This window comes from Lissotriton vulgaris (assembly GCF_964263255.1).
Source record: "Lissotriton vulgaris chromosome 8 unlocalized genomic scaffold, aLisVul1.2 SUPER_8_unloc_1, whole genome shotgun sequence".
Taxonomy (NCBI): domain Eukaryota; kingdom Metazoa; phylum Chordata; class Amphibia; order Caudata; family Salamandridae; genus Lissotriton; species Lissotriton vulgaris.
In genome coordinates this window covers 333,306-354,233 of record NW_028240615.1, presented here as the reverse complement: position 1 = coordinate 354,233, position 20,928 = coordinate 333,306, and the positions used below count along the sequence as shown (strand labels likewise).

The 20,928-nt window shown below is 42.0% G+C and overlaps 1 protein-coding gene across 8 annotated transcripts in view; it reads left to right on the top strand.

Moving 5' to 3' along the window:
- LOC147672952 (glycogenin-1-like) overlaps positions 1-20,928 on the top strand; it is a 261,253-nt gene that overhangs the window by 220,443 nt on the left and 19,882 nt on the right. For all 8 annotated transcript variants that reach the window (XR_015303473.1, XR_015303471.1, XR_015303472.1 and 5 more), the window contains exon 8: positions 10,687-10,806. Coding sequence is in view for 4 of the 8 variants with exons in the window: in XM_086947859.1 (XP_086803985.1) it covers positions 10,687-10,806 (120 nt within the window). In the remaining 4 variants the exon portion in view is untranslated. The remainder of the gene's footprint in view (positions 1-10,686; positions 10,807-20,928) is intronic.

Sequence of the window (20,928 nt, the reverse complement as noted above, 5' to 3'; positions counted from 1 at the left end):
TAGGCGTTGCAGTGGTATGCGTTGTAGTGTCATGCGTTGTAATGGTTGCGTTGTAATGGAATGCGATGTAATGGATGCTGCGTTGTAAAAGTTTTGTTGTAATGGTAGTGCGTTGTAAAAGTTGCGTTGTAAAGGTTGTTTCCAGCTGAAACCAGCAGGCCACTATCCTTGTGATTGCTTTGATTCTGAGTGGCTCACAAATTGTGACCTGCCTCGTTAATATTCATGAGGTGGGTTGATTTACGACCATGCTAGGAATCGTTACCTTAATAAATATTCTTTAGTACATTCAGGTTTGCAATTTCTAAATTGTGTTTAGGTAAGAACCGCAATTTGGAAATCGCTATTCCTGAGTTTTGTACCTATGCCCCTTAATTGCATTAGAAGGAAGCCCTTCATGGACTGCAATACAAGAGTCACTGTAGTGATAAAACATACTATTTCAGAATCTGCAAACATCTGCAATCTCTCTTGATGAGATGGATCAGTTTCATTGCAAGTACTGAGTATGAACTCTTGCATTGGAGGAGAGAGTTGCAGCATGGAGACAATGCATTTGGCTTACAGCACAACTGACTCTTTGCATCTTGTTCTGAACATGATCCTCCTTTTGCAAAATATTAGTCACAAATGTTGACTGGTATTTTTATGAGCAGTAAAGATTTTTCAGAACCAAACCATCAACTCGTAGGTCAGATCTTAAAAATCGGAATCGTACTGAGTCACTATCTAACCTAGCTCATGAATATTAATGAGGTAACTCACAAATTGTGACTCACTATGATTGAAGGCTCTTACTGGGATGAAGGCCTGCAGGGGCCAGCAAACCACTGTGTCTGTAATTGCCTTTCAATAACGTGAAGGTTTTTTTTTTTTTACGCAGCTTATTTCCCTTAACGGAAAAAGGACTGAATTTAAAAAGAAAAGTTTGCTTTTTTATTTTAGGAGTTTACAGTGCTCTTCTGCACCACAAGATTTCCTTAAACGTTTTTTTACATTCATACAGAGAAAGAGTTCCCTAAGGGGGGTCTCCCCTTTTGCAAATGCATGTTGGTAAGATATCAATGATTTCTAACTGGATTTTGGTCCCAAAACATTGATACATAAGATACCGATATAGTATTTGGAATGGACGTCCACAACACAACCCGGCAGATACTTAATCAGTATCCATTTAGAATCCCATTGTTGGACTCAGAAAACGTTTTCTGACCCCTAAAATGGGATTAGTACATAAGAAAAAAATATTATAACGGTGTCAAGCACCGAACTGAAGGTTTTGCGACTGTTGAAATGCTTAGTACACCTGCTACTTGATTTTTACAATCCTTCCAGATCTTTTTTGTGTTCAGAAAGTGAGTCAGAGGAGGTAGTGAAAAACACATTGCACCACACTATAGAATGCTCCAAAATACCTAAATTGCAAAGAAACCTACTAGTCATTCAAGACCCTACTCTAAAGTTGACCCCTTTAGATACTGAACCCCGTGCATTTGGGTTTTACTATGGCCACTATTTTCACAAGTGCCCCCATTTCGGAATGAGGACCTAGATGAATTAATTGTATTTAAAACTACAAAATGCTTTAAAAGGTTGTTCATAGTGTTTAACAACGACAAAGATCATCTTGATGATCTGTCAGTAGTCTAACTTAAACACAGAGAATGTAAGCAAGTTCCAATAAAAGGCCAGAAATTCAATCACAATTAGTAGCTTGTTAAAATATTCGATTTGTATTTTTCCCGAAATTTGATGTAATGTAGGATTTGATGTTGTGTCCATGAGCAATTCTGATGGGCCTCATTACACGAGTTACTGGGTTCTTTGGAATTATTCACAGAGATTTTAAGCATTTTGGAATTTCAGTGTGAAACATGGGGAAACTCATGCAAGAATTGATGTGGAAAAACTGATTCCCAGGGGCTTAGTGTGGGCAGTGAGATTCCGGTGGTGTGGAGCTCAAATTCCTAACAAAAAACAGTGGGCTGAAGTGTGGAGGGGTGAGATGACCAAGATTTGGGATGGACTGTTTCCATTAGGAACAGGGTCAGGGCTGATTTTTATTAGGTCGACCTCTGACTAGAGTGGCACACTGGGTGAAAAGCGATGGGTTGGGATGCTACCCTATCGAATGCCACTGATTAGACAATTTGCAAGTATTCACCCCATCACCTTTTGGGTGATGGATTGCTAGTAGTATGCCTGGAAACTAGAGACTAGTGCAGCTTTCCAGTTCTATTTTTTTTTTATTTGTTTACATTTGTAATGCGCACAGCTACCCAACAAAGGGTTTCCCGGCGCGGCAGATCCCAATAGCAATGCGGTTACAGAAAACTAGATGTTAAAGAGCCATGTTTTTAAGGCTTTTCTGAATTTGATGTAATTCGACTCAGACCGCAATGTATGTGGCATTGAATTCCAGAGAGAAGATCCTAGGAATGAGAAGGACTTGCCACCCATGCAAGTCCTTCTTTTAGGAGGCTGAGTCGGAACGCCTCCTGATGGCGCATGGCTTTACAACGTGACGCATCTCACAGAGAGATGCGTCACGTTGTTAATATCCAGCACCATGGCGCATCTTTTGTGCTGCCGCTGCATCACAAAAGGTCTCGGTAGAGGGTGGCAGTGGTGGACCAGAGGGTGGCAGTGATGAACCAGAGGGTGACAGTGATGAACCAGAGGGTGGCAGGGGTAAACCAGAGGTTGACTGTGCTGAACCAGAGGGTGGCAGTGCTGAACCTGAGGGTGGCAGCAGTGAACCAGAAGGTGGCAGGAGTGAACCAGAGGGTGATAGTGCTGAACCAGAGGGAAGCAGTGCTGAACCAGAGGGTGGCAGGGGTGAACCAGAGGGTGGCAGTGATGAACCAGATGGTGGCAGGGGTGAACCAGAGGGTGGCAGTGGGGAACCAGAGGGTGACATGGGTGAACCAGAGGGTGGCAGTGGTGAACCAGAGAGTGGCAGTGGTGAACCACAGGGAGGCAGTGCTGAACCAGAGGGTGACAGTGGTTAACCAGAGGGTGGCAGTGGTGAACCAGAGGTGCTGTGATGAAATAGAGGGTGGCCGTGGTGAACCAGAGGGTGGCAGTGGTGAACCAGAGGGTGAGAGTGCTGAACCAGAGGGTGGCAGGGGTGAACCAGAGGGTGCTGTGATGAACCAGAGGGTGGCAGTGGTGAACCAGAGGGTGGCAGGGGTGAACCAGAGGGTGGCAGTGGTGAACCAGAGGGTGGCAGTGCTGAACCAGAGGGTTACAGTGGTTAACCAGAGGTGCTGTGATGAACCAGAGGGTGGCAGTGGTGAACCAGAGGGTGACAGTCATGAACCAGAGGATGGCAGGGGTGAACCAGAGAGTGGCAGTGCTGAACCAGAGGGTGGCAGTGGTGAACCAGAGGGTGGCAGGGGTGAACCAGAGGGTGGCGGGGGTGAACCAGAGGGTGGCAGTGCTAAACCAGAGGGTGGCAGTGGTGAACCAGAGGGTGGCAGGGGTGAACTAGAGGGTGGCAGGGGTGAACCAGAGGGTGGCAGTGGTGAACCAGAGGGTGGCATTGCTGAACCAGAGGGTGGCAATGGTGAACCAGAGGGTGGCAGTGCTGAACCAGAGGGTGACAGTGGTTAACCAGAGGGTGGCAGTGGTGAACCAGAGGGTGGCAGTCATGAACCAGAGGGTGGCAGGGGTGAACCAGAGGGTGACAGTGCTGAACCAGAGGGTGGCAGTGGTGAACCAGAGGGTGGCAGGGGTGAACCAGAGGGTGGCAGTGGTGAACCAGAGGGCGGCAGTGCTGAACCAGAGGGTGATAGTGGTTAACCAGAGGGTGGCAGTGGTGAACCAGAGGTGCTGTGATGAACCAGAGGGTGGCAGTCGAGAACCAGAGGTTGGCAGTGGTGAACCAGAGGGTGACAGTGCTGACCCAGAGGGTGGCAGGGGTGAACCAGAGAGTGGCAGTGCTGAACCAGAGGGTGGCAGTGGTGAACCAGAGGGTGGCAGGGGTGAACCACAGGGTGGCAGGGGTGAACCAGAGGGTGGCAGTGGTGAACCAGAGGGTGGCAGTGATGAACCAGAGGATGCTGTGCCCATAAACGACTGCATGGGTAACTTCGCCATGCAAGCGGCCCGCGAAGACGCAAAAAGCTCCGCCAACACGCAAAAAACCCCGCGAACACGCAAAAAACCCCGCGAAGACGCAAAAAAACAAAATTCCGCAAATTCGCACAAATTCGCGAATTTTGTGGATCGCGAATTCGCAAATCCGCAAATTCGCGGATCGCGAATTCGCAGAATTCGCCCATGCTTAATTGTAACATCCAGCTAGCACTCTTTGCAATTTTCCAAAAATGCCCAAGCTATTGCTTTGCATTTTTTCTTAATTCTCCAGTTTATTTTGCAGACTTCCACAATGCCAACAGGTTATATTTGTCTGGGAATTATATCATTCCCAGTTAGGTCACTATAACATTCACTAATTAAATAGCAAGCTTGACGTTTTCATAATGTTCTACTGCCACGATTTTGCAATTTGCCATAAGTCTCCGTCAATCACACAGTGCTATTTTTCATAAGACTCCTAGTTTGCCTGCTTAATGGAGTTTAAGATTCATGGTGTTTACTTGACTCCAGCTAGTCTGGGCATTGGTTTACTGGGCTAGGGTACTCTACTGTGGGCAGCCTCTTTGCCTGGTTGATAGTGGTTCATTTGGACCATGTATCCATCTCTTGATGTGTTAGTAGATAAGGATTTAACAGCTCAGTCTGGACAGGGGCAGGATCTGGACTAATATCAAGCTTGAAGTAGAGGTTTTCTGGCTCTCTTTTACCACCCCCAATATGCTTTACTCATCAGAAACAACTTGATGCCTCCTTCTATTGACTCCAATGGGGACTTCAGCAGGAGGCCTGCAGCTTCCTTTCTGAGAATGAACTCGCCATTAATATCTCAAACCTAAATAACATATGCTAGGGAAATAGCAGCTGTGAGAACAACCAGTCATAAACCCTTCTCCCTCTTCCTTCAAAAGATAAGAAGTGCTTTCCCAGTGCAACAATGCCTATAAAGAGATAGAGGGTTATGTTATCTGGTGAACAAAATTTTCGGACCCTGTGAGCGTAATGTTGCTCATGAGCTACACTTTTGGCACCACTGGTCTAGAGTCCTAGGGCCATACGTACAAAGATTTTTTGGAGGCCACAAATGGCCTGATTCCCAGAATCGGGACATTGGTAACAGCAAAAAAGCATTTTTAAAAGTACAAAAGCCACATTTTAATTCGGCGTTTGTAAGATGCGTGTTTAGGGTGTCCTTTCCAAAAACTGATTTACAGTTTCAGGTATTAATACTTGACTGAATTACGGTTGCAAAGCATTCATTTTTTAGCGACTACTAAAAGGTAGTAGTAACCATTCACAAATAGGAAGGGTTCTCCAAAGGACCTCTTCCCATTTGAGAATTTAAAAAAATATATCCCATGGACCACTGCCTACTTTCGTTTTTTTTTTGAAACACGTTATTTTTTCCTTTAAGGGACAGGCTGCTTATCAAAGAATAAAAGTTTGCTTTAGTAAAAAGCGATGACTGAGACGGTGGTCTGCTGAAACGGATGTATGACGTTACAACGCATACGTCTACAACGCATACCTTTACAACGCATTTTTTACAACGCAACATCCATTACAACGCATTCCATTACAACGCATGCCATTACAACAATTTTTTAAAAATTACCTTTACAACGCATTCCATTACAACACATACTACCTTTACAACGCATACCATTACAACGCATAACATTACATTGCATGTATGGTAAGTATTGGATAGTGTAGAGGTAAAAATTACTATTCTAACTCCAGGGGGTGCAATAGTAGGGTAAGTATTGGATAGTGTAGGGCTAAAAATTACTATTCTAACTCCAGGGGGTGCAACAGTAGGGTAAGTGTTGGATAGTGTAGGGGTAAACATTATTATTCTAACTCCAGGGGGTGCAACAGTAGGGTAAGTGTTGGATAGTGTAAGGGTACTATGCGTTGTAATGGTATGCGTTGTAATGGTAGGCGTTGCAGTGGTATGCGTTGTAGTGTCATGCGTTGTAATGGTTGCGTTGTAATGGCATGCGATGTAATGGATGCTGCGTTGTAAAAGTTTTGTTGTAATGGTAGTGCGTTGTAAAAGTTGCGTTGTAAAGGTTGTTTCCAGCTGAAACCAGCAGGCCACTATCCTTGTGATTGCTTTGATTCTGAGTGGCTCACAAATTGTGACCTGCCTCGTTAATATTCATGAGGTGGGTTGATTTACGACCATGCTAGGAATCGTTACCTTAATAAATATTCTTTAGTACATTCAGGTTTGCAATTTCTAAATTGTGTTTAGGTAAGAACCGCAATTTGGAAATCGCTATTCCTGAGTTTTGTACCTATGCCCCTTAATTGCATTAGAAGGAAGCCCTTCATGGACTGCAATACAAGAGTCACTGTAGTGATAAAACATACTATTTCAGAATCTGCAAACATCTGCAATCTCTCTTGATGAGATGGATCAGTTTCATTGCAAGTACTGAGTATGAACTCTTGCATTGGAGGAGAGAGTTGCAGCATGGAGACAATGCATTTGGCTTACAGCACAACTGACTCTTTGCATCTTGTTCTGAACATGATCCTCCTTTTGCAAAATATTAGTCACAAATGTTGACTGGTATTTTTATGAGCAGTAAAGATTTTTCAGAACCAAACCATCAACTCGTAGGTCAGATCTTAAAAATCGGAATCGTACTGAGTCACTATCTAACCTAGCTCATGAATATTAATGAGGTAACTCACAAATTGTGACTCACTATGATTGAAGGCTCTTACTGGGATGAAGGCCTGCAGGGGCCAGCAAACCACTGTGTCTGTAATTGCCTTTCAATAACGTGAAGGTTTTTTTTTTTTACGCAGCTTATTTCCCTTAACGGAAAAAGGACTGAATTTAAAAAGAAAAGTTTGCTTTTTTATTTTAGGAGTTTACAGTGCTCTTCTGCACCACAAGATTTCCTTAAACGTTTTTTTACATTCATACAGAGAAAGAGTTCCCTAAGGGGGGTCTCCCCTTTTGCAAATGCATGTTGGTAAGATATCAATGATTTCTAACTGGATTTTGGTCCCAAAACATTGATACATAAGATACCGATATAGTATTTGGAATGGACGTCCACAACACAACCCGGCAGATACTTAATCAGTATCCATTTAGAATCCCATTGTTGGACTCAGAAAACGTTTTCTGACCCCTAAAATGGGATTAGCACATAAGAAAAAATTATTATAACGGTGTCAAGCACCGAACTGAAGGTTTTGCGACTGTTGAAATGCTTAGTACACCTGCTACTTGATTTTTACAATCCTTCCAGATTTTTTTGTGTTCAGAAAGTGAGTCAGAGGAGGTAGTGAAAAACACATTGCACCACACTATAGAATGCTCCAAAATACCTAAATTGCAAAGAAACCTACTAGTCATTCAAGACCCTACTCTAAAGTTGACCCCTTTAGATACTGAACCCCGTGCATTTGGGTTTTACTATGGCCACTATTTTCACAAGTGCCTCCATTTCGGAATGAGGACCTAGATGAATTAATTGTATTTAAAACTACAAAATGCTTTAAAAGGTTGTTCATAGTGTTTAACAACGACAAAGATCATCTTGATGATCTGTCAGTAGTCTAACTTAAACACAGAGAATGTAAGCAAGTTCCAATAAAAGGCCAGAAATTCAATCACAATTAGTAGCTTGTTAAAATATTGTATTTGTATTTTTCCCGAAATTTGATGTAATGTAGGATTTGATGTTGTGTCCATGAGCAATTCTGATGGGCCTCATTACACGAGTTACTGGGTTCTTTGGAATTATTCACAGAGATTTTAAGCATTTTGGAATTTCAGTGTGAAACATGGGGAAACTCATGCAAGAATTGATGTGGAAAAACTGATTCCCAGGGGCTTAGTGTGGGCAGTGAGATTCCGGTGGTGTGGAGCTCAAATTCCTAACAAAAAACAGTGGGCTGAAGTGTGGAGGGGTGAGATGACCAAGATTTGGGATGGACTGTTTCCATTAGGAACAGGGTCAGGGCTGATTTTTATTAGGTCGACCTCTGACTAGAGTGGCACACTGGGTGAAAAGCGATGGGTTGGGATGCTACCCTATCGAATGCCACTGATTAGACAATTTGCAAGTATTCACCCCATCACCTTTTGGGTGATGGATTGCTAGTAGTATGCCTGGAAACTAGAGACTAGTGCAGCTTTCCAGTTCTATTTTTTTTTTATTTGTTTACATTTGTAATGCGCACAGCTACCCAACAAAGGGTTTCCCGGCGCGGCAGATACCAATAGCAATGCGGTTACAGAAAACTAGATGTTAAAGAGCCATGTTTTTAAGGCTTTTCTGAATTTGATGTAATTCGACTCAGACCGCAATGTATGTGGCATTGAATTCCAGAGAGAAGATCCTAGGAATGAGAAGGACTTGCCACCCATGCGTGACAGCCTGGTCCTTGGAATTTCAAAATGATTTGCCGTGGAAGACCGAAGAGATCTGGAAGGACGGTAGGGGCGCACCAGGTTTTGCAGATATTTAGGAGCGGTGTTGGTGGAAATCCTGTGCATAAAACATAGAGATTTGAATTTAACTCGGTTTTCAATTTTTAGCCAGTGTAACTTCCTGATGTATTTAGTGGTTGGAGTAGAGATGGGAATTTTACAGAGTAGTCTGGCTGCTGCATTTTGCACTGATTGCAACCTGCGGACAGTAGCTTTGTTCGCCCCCAGGTACAAAACGTTGCCATAATCTAGCCTAGATGTTATTAGGGCATTGACAACTGTTTTCTTGGTGTTTTCAGGCAGCATCCAACAGATCTTTTTTAGCCATTTTAATATGGCAAAGCAGGTGGCTGAAGTCTTTACCGCTTGCTGATGTAAACTGAGTGAGTCGTCAATAATGACGCCCAGGTTGCGAGCATGAGTAACCGGGGTAGGGGGGGTGCCCATTTCAGTTGGCCAATGTTGGGGTCCCCAAAGTTCTTTATTTTTGCCCAACACGATTAACTCGGTTTTTTCGCCGTTAAGTTTTAGGAAGTTTTTTTGCATCCAGTCGGCGATTTTACAGAGTCCGAGTTGTAGGGTGGAGGAATTATCAGAATCTGCAGCTGATAAAGAAAAAAGCAGCTGGGAATCATCAGCGTAGGAAAACATTAAAAGCCCTGTTTCCTCCACTATTTTGGCCAGGGGGCTCATGTACACGTTGAAAAGCAACGGGCTAAGAATAGAGCCCTGTGGAACTCCGTGTTTGAATGTCATGGTATCGGAGCAGGCAGTTTGTGAGAAGACCTGGAACGTGCGGTTTTCCAATAATGATCTAATCCAGTTGAGAGCTGCCCCACGGATGCCCAGTTCTACTACATTGACAGTACTACACTTGGAAAGCTGCTCCAGTCTCAGGTTTCCAGACAAACTACTAGCATTCCATCCCTAAATTGTAGTACACCTGCACCCATTCAAGGAGTATTTCTATGGGTGCATATGTACTATATATTTTTGTAAATCAGTCACTATATGGGCCTGATTCACAAATGCAACTTACACTTTTTTACTCTTTTTTGGCTACTCACAAAATCAAATGTACATTTTCACCAAAAGGATAACTTACATGTCTCCACCCAATTGAAGCGACTTTGGGCTATTCTCAAATTGCATATGGTAGTACATTTTGTAGTGCTACAATAACAGTACAATATTCTGCAAAATTCTATTCACAAACTGCACTACTAAAGTATTACTGCTAAAAAACAGTAGTGCTTTAGAAGTGCAGTTTATGAATTGCATTTGGAAGTATGTGGGTACTACTATTACAGTACTAAAAAGGTACTACAATAGGCAATTTGTGAATAGCCCCGAGCCCATTCATGTAAACCCTAAAGTAGTCATGTAAACCTTAAACATGGCATAGATTCTTATTGTAGATGGAGCAACATTATAGTATAAAAAATCTATAATTAAAGGTGCTTGTACAGCGCACATCCTGAACTCACCTATTTAAAAGTCACCTCATTTGTGATATAAACTAAAAGGAGGTTCTGAAATAAAATGTATGCCTAGGATATGCCAATATTGATTCCAGGGTATCTGGTTTTACATTTTGAAATTCAGCCACCAGAAAAGGTTACTGTTTTGTCTTTTTTTCTTTGCGTACGTTAAAAAAGCGACACAGTACAGAAAAGGCCCGCCTCAGGGCCCTCTGGCACACCTACCATGCCAAACTTGCACTTATTTGGGTGTTGTCATACCCCAAACACCCACCTACAGCTACGCCCTACTTGTTGCCCCACATTATTACCCACATATATGTAATATCCATAATTTACCCATCCCCAGAAAAAGTAGAACCCCCAGTATCGGTATTCCAGAGATGGGGTAATAGAGATTGTTCTGGGTCACTTCTAATGTCGTCCTAGGCATTTTATGCATTGGTATGACAACTTACTCCACCGACAACGTATTATTCTCTGTTGTTATGTATGATGTAACATGGTGTATCATGGATCCCCAGGTTCAAAACAACCCCCTTGATACCTAATCATCTTCATTTCTATATACAGTTTGGAAATGAGAGCATAGAGTCTTACATTAACAGAAATTCATATTTTGATTATTATTTCTTTTTTTAGCATCATTACGGAGGAATTGAAGTCACGATGAAAAGAGAGGACTCTTTCTCATCTCAATCGACCACACCAGTCCTGGAGGCAGCTGCACCAAGTTCTCCTCCGTGTTCACCTGAAAGAACTGTAAGCCACTCACCGACTGTAGATTTAAGGGTTTCCTACGAAAATGAGCCTCCTAATGGTTTTATGCCAATTGACAAAATGCAAGCACATTTACCCCCCTGAGTTTTTGCTCACATAAACAGTGAAACTCTAAAAATCTATTTTAATGAGACATGCATTTTTTTTAACCAAAAATAATTTTGAATTGGTTGAATGTACGTGGATATTTACTATTAGACCAGTGTCATGCAATGATTGTAAAATATATGCAATACAGCAATTCTGTACAGGGTTAATTAATTATTAAGACTTCGAGAATATATGTTCCTTGTCCCAATGGTTTCTTCTTTCTAAAGCCAGAATTCATGTTCTTTAATAATAGTAGCTAAAGAAGTTGGCAAGCAAATAATGCAGATGAAGAGAAGAATTGGTGTGTGGCATGAAATAGCACCTTCCACATGTTACAGGGATATTGGAAGTTAGAGTGTAATTCCATGACTACATCGAGGAACGCGGTGGAAGGCTACCTTCCTTTAAAAGGTCACAGAACTCCAAGGTGGCTTGCTGTGTACAGTTGAGAGTATTTTGCTGCTTATGATACAAGGGCACCTCCCCCTCTGATATCCTATAGCGAACCCCCTAACCCTGCTGCAAATTATTGTTGCATTGTTTCCTATTAAGGGAATTCTCTGGATGCTGGTATGCAGAATAAGGGCCAAGGTTTGCAGTGGAATCTGTACTGTGAAAATAAGCATGCCAATATGCACTTTGTAAAGAGTTGCTGACACAGATGTTAAGCACTTTAATGGAAGGCTCTCTCAAAGCTGTGTATGGGTTAGCATGTCTCCTAACATTTGTGCTAACCTGAAGACAGATGTTTGTGTAGTACAGAAACCAAGTATCGTAAATACCTTTTATTAGCTAGAAGAAAGTTGAATTCTAGAGGAATAGTCCAGAAAAGCTTAAAAGCTATTTCCCCGTATATAAATTCATATACCTCTTTTCACTATTCCGATCCCTTAAAACAAGCCTTTCTTAACCAGCCCTCTGACTCTTACCCCTACACCTCCCTTTTAATCATCCCCCTCCACCTCCCTTTTATTCATCCCAAGCCTCCTCCTACTACTGTGAGCTCCAAAACAGACAAAACAATAATTCTAAATACTTTTTTCTATCCCTCCACTATCCTTTTCAATCCAAATAACAGAGTAACCTGTCCACCACTCAAACTAATTTTATATTTCACCATACTAATTCACCACTAACACTGTTTGGGTTCCAGAGTAGCGTTCTACTCGCCAAAAAAAGCACTTCAACACCCCATCAGGGGAAGTAAGCACTATATAAATGCAAACCTTTTCCCCTTCTCTATCCCTCCGCTATCCTTCTCAATCCAAATGACTGACTAACATGTCCCCCACTCAAATTACTTTTATATTTTCTCTATATTAATTCACCACCAATTCTTTATGGGTTCTGGAGTAGTGTGCAACTCACCTAAAAGCATTTTGACGCCTCGTCAGGGGTAGTAAGCGCCATATAAACGCACTTACAATACAATATAATATATAGATATATGTGTGTGTGTTTGCTTCCCTTTCACAATCCTGGCTATGTTGACATACATTGAGAGTAAAATCCCAACTGTAATAAGTTGTTACAGTAGAGTAGCAATGTCATTTTCTTGTTACAGTTGAGTACTAGACTTAAGTGGGAGTATTTTTCCAGCATTTGCTACTGTGGTTCACTACTGCCATGCAGTGTTGCTTTTGGAATAGTATAACTTGGTTTTCTTCAAAAGAAATTCTTTCAGTTTCAAGGTGACTCGAACACCTCTCTCAAAATCAAAAATGCATCAAGACCCAAACTTCACCTTAGACTGCTTTTTCGCCCATCGGGTTTGGGCATTGTTTAAAGCGCTCCATGAAAAGCTGCACATTTAAAGGGCCTACAATAAAGGAGAAGTGGGTACACCGAGGACCTCAAGTACAGCATTGAGAACACCATCCACCACCAACTGGGACCAGGTGAAGCTGAAGTCCCTGGGCATAGCTGCATAGGAAATTACTTGTTTAGGTGGCAGTGATGTAGAACACGCCATTTAAATTTTTCATTCCAGTTTCAGCAATAAATATCTGTGGTCAGACCAACACTGGGTCTGTAACCTTGGCCTACCAAGGGACCACAATGAAAGTGTCAGGCCTTTCGATCTAATACTATTCAGCCTTTAACCCGCTCCGTGCTAGTGACGGAACCACCCCGTCACGAGCCACGGGCGCGCTGTGCTTATGACGGAGTGGTTCCGTCACGCCGCGGCTGCTCCGCCCACGCTGCTTCAATTCCGCACCTGTGTGGCTGAATTAATGAGTGGGCGGGGCCATGACAGAACCACTCCGTCATGAGCACAGCGCGCCCGTGGCTCGTGACGGAGTGGTTCCTTCACAAGCATGGCGGCGCCATGCGACCCCCTTCCCCCCCCAGCGCTGCAGCGGAATTACCGCCGCGGCCAAGGGGTTAAGAGACAGGTGTACTACTCCCTAGGTTAGCCCAACGAGTCTACTGAATGTGCCACTTGTAATGACTCTGAGTCTGGAAGCGATGTCAAGGAACCCTCCTGCATTCCATGTGGTCAGCAAGAATACAGACTCCACTGTAGCCTGCATCCAAGACCAGGGCTGCACCTCTGGTTGTCTACCTCGGCCTCGCTGAATGGCTGTGACCGAACTACCCTCATTAGGGTACAGTTTAGCAACTTCCTATGTATAGTTCTTATTGAGGATTATCCTCAAAAGGAGTTTTGAGAACATACAAAATGACAGCCTCAAAAGAAGCATCATTCCTTGGCTAAGGAGAATCTTAGAAAAAGGCTTAAAACCGACTCTCAGTTGATGCACATAATGCCTACCAAAGAGGTTCGGTATAAAATAGCGCCCTCAGCGTTGGAGGAGGCTCATCCTTGTAACCCAAGGTGGATCTAGGCCTTGACAAGATACCCCAAAAAAGCTTCAATGCAAGAAAAGATTTCAGTGCAGAGAAAAAACTCTGATCCTAAACAGGTGTAAGTGGAGGAAGAGTTGCCTATATCCCTACCAACTCTGCCTGGGGCCCATCTACATTGGTTCAGAGACTGGCACTTCCCAGCAAATCCTTCAAAAAAGCACACGCTTCAATTTGAAGAGGCCATACTTCAAGACATTAGGACTGTCCCTATTCCTGAAATATAGAAATATTGTCCCAGTGCCAGAGCCCCATTGGTTACTTTTCTGTCTGATGGGGACAGGTCTGTGGATCCGTTACTTCCATACCAAGAACCAGAGGAGATAGAAGATATTGAGGCATGCACTGTTATAAGATTTGTCTCCTCAATGAGGATTTGTTGGAACCATACCTTGCAAAGACTTCTCCTCCTGACCAAACCTTCAGCCTACCATGCCGTTATTCTCATAGTCTCAACAGCAACATTTTGAACTGAAAGCTAAGGAGGAAGATGAGGGTTTCCTTAAAGAGTCACAACAAACTAATACTTGTGTATGTTTAAAAAGTATTGAAAATATGCAAGGAGAATTTCTGTTGAATAGATACTTACAGATTCCTCACCACTTCAAGATCTACAGGAGGCAGACAGGATCTGGAAAGTTTGAATTGCTTTCCTGGACCGAGGAACTTTTTTTTTTACTTTCCCTTGCTGCACGCATTGACACGGCTGTTACATTCCTGATCTTTTCACTGGAAAAACTGGACAACACTGCCATCTACTGGTTATTTTTTTAATTCAATATAAAAAAGGGTGTTATGTACATATTCTCTTCAGGTTTTATGTTGCTCGGGCAGATAACCGAGTACTGGTAGTCAACTTGGATATCCATTTGTTTTCAGGTTTCGCCTGTACAAAAAGCTTATTACTAATCACATAGCTGAAACCTAGTTCAAGAAATGTTTATTAATCATAACAAAAGGTGGTAATACGAAATACAGTAAGATAATCATGAGCAAGAGATATGGGAGGGGAGGGATGAAGGGGGGGGGAGGCATAAAGGAAGGTCAGTATGCAATAGGAGGATGAAGAATAAACAATGAACTCATTCTATGTATTAAGAAAAGTAATAAGAAGGGTATACTCATTAAAAATAAACAGCAAATGCAAATAAGGTTATGCAGGTAAGTATGTTAACATAAAGAGTGGAATGAAAAGGGGGAATCAAGGGGGTTTGGAAATCTCCTGTTGGGCAGGTCGTGGACGAAAAGAACGAATTGTACAATTATCTAAATACCTCATAACAGGAAGCCACAAATCTGCACGTTTAGCTGCATCTGGGCAGGGAATACAAAAGCAGTGCCTAGCCTGTGATTGTGACAAACATTATACCACCATGCTTGGAAACTAATAGTTGAAGAAGACTTCCAATTAATAGTAATTTGTTGAAAAGCAACTGCTAATAATAAATTAACAATACGAACAATAGAATCAATAACATCCCAGCAAGGTGAAAGACTTCCCAAGAAGACATGGGTGGGACATAGCTGAAACCTAATGCAATTGTTTCTGCAGTGATTACTACGAAGAATTACTTCTGAAGTCATGCAACTAAGTTATGCCCCCAATCCATTTCCTCCATTTTTCACTTACCGTGATATTTTGAGGGACTGGGGGCTGGGAATTATTTATACGTTTAGGTTTCTATGTTGATATATAACAAAAGAGATCCTTCCCATGTAGAGAGATAGGAGCTATCATTGACTTTTATACACTGTATTTGCTGTACGCCTGTTGTTTTCTTTGTTCTCACCCCTTAGCTAAACAATTTAACCCCCACAAAAACTGTCCCCATCAGAAATGTAACAATTAAATAGTGCATAGTTACATTTACTGGGCAGGTTCCAAAAGAGCATGAACAGATACCCAATCAAAGCCTTAGGTCTCACTCTTTTACGGATTGTTAAAGCCTTTTTCAATTGAAAGTGTCATCTTCTCCCATCTTCTCCCATAAATAGCGACTGATGCTAATTTTGTGAATTAGGATGTTATGTGGAGAAGTGTGGCTCAGGGGTTAGAGGCGGCAGACCCGGAAGCTGAGATATGTCCTGGACCAGGGTTCAATTCCCCGCCTCGGCGGGTCTTGGGCTCAAAAATTCCACGGACTCGATAATTCTCGTTCCGGTGCCTACTCGACTCACGGGTTCACACTCTGCGACTCTGGGCAATAGCTTGCTTAATCTCCACTACGGCCCCTCGCGGCGGGATGCCTGGCTTTCACCTTGTGGATACCCTGCTGGGGTTATCTCACAGGGGAATACCAGGGCGGGTTCCCAAGGCAAGCGCCTTGATGCCTTCGGGTGATACGTGCGCTATATAAATCGCAATACATTTACATTTACATGTGTCAACTTAGATAACACTTTATGCATTTCTTCATATCACTAAAATGCGCGATGAGCGAGCCCAATATAACTAATACCAAGAAATGGCAAAGCCAATAGGTCTCGATGCTGGATGATCTACATTATCAGGGTTTTCTCCAAATGGTCAGCAACATTTTAAAATAAATAAATACATTTTTAAAAAGTTATGATAATCCATGCTTTACTGGTTGCTCCTCATTCTGCTGGTGCACGCGTGTGCTGAAGTATGCATACACATACATCAAAACTCCTAAGCACTTTAGAATTAAACTGGCACCAATTGTTTTAATATTTTATTTACCGATCCAAGATGGTGGATGCCACTTAGATCAGTAAGTTAAACATTAAAAAAGTCCTTAAAAGTGAGCAGTGAAAGGATAGAAGACAGCCTCTCAGAAGGACGACCAAAAGGCAATGCTTCAGGGAAGGAACACACACAAGATAGACAAGCTGGGGCAAGGAAAGCTATTGAATACAAAGGAAGCAAGTGAGAGTGACAATAAAGCCAACCAGTGGTAAGCAATGACCGGGCTGCAAGCCCCTGTAGGTTCTTCGTAAGCCACAATGTCTTTTGCAACCAGACAGCTTGTGCTATCTGTTAGGCTCAACGTGAAAAGTTATATAAGTATATCCTGCAGGAAATACTCTCTCTAAAGTGATATGTAATAGCGTGCCCTATAAAAAAAATATTTGACATTAGTGCATTCACTGGCCATTCAGAAACCTCTTGGGCCTAATTATATCTTTCATGGGAATCTTGGAATTCCAAGATTTGCAGACATTAAATGCATAGGGTTTTCGCCACATGATTTTCACAACTTGTAACCTGACAGAAATTGTGCAGAGAAAAACAAGATGAATTTGTGTTTTCTCACCTCAAATTTGGGTAAAATAAAGTGTTACCAGATGATCTCCTATTCCAGGTGTAGAAATCTGAATGATGTGGTAATAATGCAACCAGTGGTAGTAGTAAATGCCTAGGGTATTATTACTGCAGCAAGAACTACAGGACTAATAATACTTTCCTCTCTATTCCGTTTGAAATGCCATGTCCATTTGAAATTTACACGTCCAGTCATAAAACTGTACAAAGGAAAATATGTATTGAATCAGAAATATCAAGCCCATTCGAAAGTGTTCTGCCCATTTCTCTTTTCTGAGCCCTTTTGCCAATTCAGAATTGCCATGCCCATTGAAAAGCTGATTTTAGATACCTAGGGGGGTGCTTATACCATAATGAAATACTGATTGCTTTATGCACCTAAAGCAATACTATTTGATTGTGGTATACCCATCCCCAAATGATCTAATAATTTAACTAACTAGGTTAAATTGCTCATACCTAGATAATATGCACAGCCAACCACAGATTCCACTATGCCATGATTGGGTATTAAAAGAGTGTAGCGCTTTGGCAAATACTCCTTTTTTCTTTTGCCAATGAAAAGCTGAAATTGATAGGTTATACCATGCACAGCAGGAATCCTATTGCATCAAAAATATAGCACAGATTTAGAATGATCTGACCCTTCTTTTCTTACATTTGCAGATAAAAAGTGTGGCCCCCTTTTAAGGATGATAATAAGAGAGTTGTGAAAGAAGTTAGGCACCTGACCATAGAGTTTAACCAAGAAGGTAGAGAGGGAAGCAAAAGGTAGAGAAAGCTTGCTGCTCTCTTTGATCTGGTATGAGGTCTTGGGTGCATGGCCTTGGGCAGAAGAATTTAGCAGAGAACACGTGTTCCATTACTTCTCTGTTTGTCACAAGAATCGCACATTATGTATGGAAGATTATCCGTGCTTCCCTCTGATGAAAATGGAAAAGTTGGCACAGTAATATCCTCATTCCTGCATAATTCATCATACTCCATAGTGTGACATTATGAATCTATAGACAAGGGGCCAGAGTCACAAAGATAAACTGAGATGAAAGTCTAACTTTACGTATTCATAAAGGACCTTTACCAGTAATAAAGTTAGGCTTTTGTTTCAGTTTTGGTCTCAGTTAAACTTAAGACCACAACTTAAGTTTAACTGAGAGAAAAGTCTATCTTTACTACTCCTAAATGCCCTTTGTAAATACCGAAAGTTTGCAAGTTTGACTTTCATTTCAGTTTACCTTTGTGAATCGAGCCCAACACGTGGTAGGGATGCTTCTAAGACTTGATAAACTGTATAAATCAGGTTTCATGCCGAACTCTCAAGCACCTCCCTCTTTGTGAATCTGAACATATTCTGTTGTGCTATTTAGAATACTCCAGGTGCATACACTGATTAATCTTAACATTGTTGCCTACACTGTGAACATAAAGCAAGAAATGCATTTATATCTGGCCATACCTTGGGGTTATATCCAATAAGAAGAGTAACTTTTAAGCTCACTTAAGTAGGTATATGCTCTCATAGGCATACCCATGCCAATAGATATTGGAGACTGAGGGAAGATAAAGCAGTCAAGTAGGAAACAGAGAATTAAAAACATTGTATTTGGATGAGAATTAAATGGGGAGGTGAACCAGGGCATCTTATGGGATTCCTTAAAAGTTATTTACTCTCAATCTCTGTAATGTAAAATGAGACCGGAAGAGAAGAAAGGGAAAGTTTAAAGGCCTAACTAAAGGAAATGAAGGGAATATACAAAGGAGCAGCCTCCGTCAAGGCTTGGCATAAAGATATGACACTGATGGAATATGCTAGAGCAACTGACAATGACAAAGTGGTATACCCTGAACAGGAAACAACCATTACAACGCATGCATTACAATGCATGCTTTTACCCTGCATGCCATTAAACGAAATTGGCGTGCTCTAGGCGGTATAAGGTGTTGGATTTAACTTCAACACCTTCCCTACTGTTGCACAGACTGGAGTTGAAATAGTAACTTATATTATTCTAAACTCTAGCACACCCCGACAGCAAGTCGGGGTAAAAAATTGCATTGTAACAGCATGCGGGGTAAAAGCATGCGTTGTAATGTCATACAACCATCATTCTACACAACTATTTCCTATCCTGAGGTGTTTCTTTAATTCTTTCTCAATCACAGGTTCATTCATTAAAGTGGTCATGGGGCAGTTACTTCTAAACAAGGCAAGGACCCTTCCGTCTTACAGGACCTTCTCTTGAATACCAACATGCATTTAAAAGGGATCCTAGAAGCCAGATTGGGACTTGTATTGCTAGGTCTGATTACTTGAATCAATCAGAATTTATAACTGGATGAATCTGTGGAAAAATAAAAACACATTATAGAGATTGTTCACAGTACGCAGAAGAAGAATTTACTGCTCTCTCTCAACACTGTCGCCTGAAAGTTCTTGGAAAAAACTCTAGAAACTTTTCACCTAACTTTTAGAGAATAGCTCCTAAGTAGATACAGAAACACAGAGCAAGCATTATGAGTTAATGGACACGGGGGCGGGGGAAGCCTCCTCCACTGATAGTGGTGCAAAAGGGAAGCAGACAAGGGGCAAGATTTTTTTTTAAAAAGGCACACAACGCAGTGCAGCACCCAAAGAGGCTTCAATGCATTGAGTGACAGGGAGGGAGCAGGAGAGTGCCATATCTGCAGAGGTATGGCTTTCTCCTTCCCTTTCCCTAGCACTGGCTCAGAATTCAGCTGCTGTGCTCCAGGCACACAATTTAGCACCATAGCGTTAGGGTGAGTGCCTGAGTGTAGCATAGGTTATGTACAGGAAAGATACCCTTCCTGTACAAAATACTATGACTAGACAAGTTGAAACACATTTTCAACTTTGTTTGTGTGCTGCAAGGTGCAGTACCCATGCAAAGTCAGAAAAGAAAGGAGAAATCAAAATATTTCCCCTGTTAATGCCTCCTTTGAAGTGGCGTTAACTTTTGGCCCTAAACCCTGACAACAATTGCTTGTAAATAGTGTACTGTGTCAAAAGGCATGGGTGGTAGCATGGGAACTCCCATGCACCGCCCATGTAATGCCCCCCTTGTTGCTAAATACCATAGTGCAACATGCTGCTTTGTGTTACTTTCAGGATACTTTCCAGCGCAAAACAAGTTTTGCGTTGGTTAGCATCACTTTTGTGACACTAACCCAGCGCAAACTGTTTGTAAATCTACCCCAAGGAGTTGCTACATTCACCATTATTGTGTTCCTTTACCCTGGAACCAATAACTCAAAAAGTATGTACAAATAAGAATTTCAAGGGCATAAGGATAGGAAAGGATGAGCATAAATTCAATATACACGAAGAGGTGCTGATGTCAGTTCTGAATCTCATTCAATCTCTTCCGCCTTCAATGAAAGCAATAGAGGTATATCGAAAAATCTCAGACCGTAAGGATAACCTGCGGAAATCCATGGTTTACAGCATCTTCACATAACCAGGCCAGGTATTGCTGCTGAAATCACTTATTCCTTTTCAATTGGCAGGAAATGACATACCATACTGTTCACACTGTTGCATTTCATCCAATAAGACTTACAGTCCTGGCATGTGGAGGGGACTTCCGCTGCTTGGCACACTGGCAGCAGTGAGGTTAACAATGCTGTGTCGGATTCTTTTTCAAATTCAAACTTTACACCTGCTTTTTGCCACCTCATTGCTAGTGAAGCTGCAAAAGGCAAGGAATGATTTTATTTGGAAAGGGATACAAACTAGGATTGCTAGACACCCACTCCACTTATAAATTCAGAGAGAAGGACTAGGCCTCCTAAGTATCATGAATTATTATTTCAGTTGAATGGAAGTGGTGAGATTCAGAGGA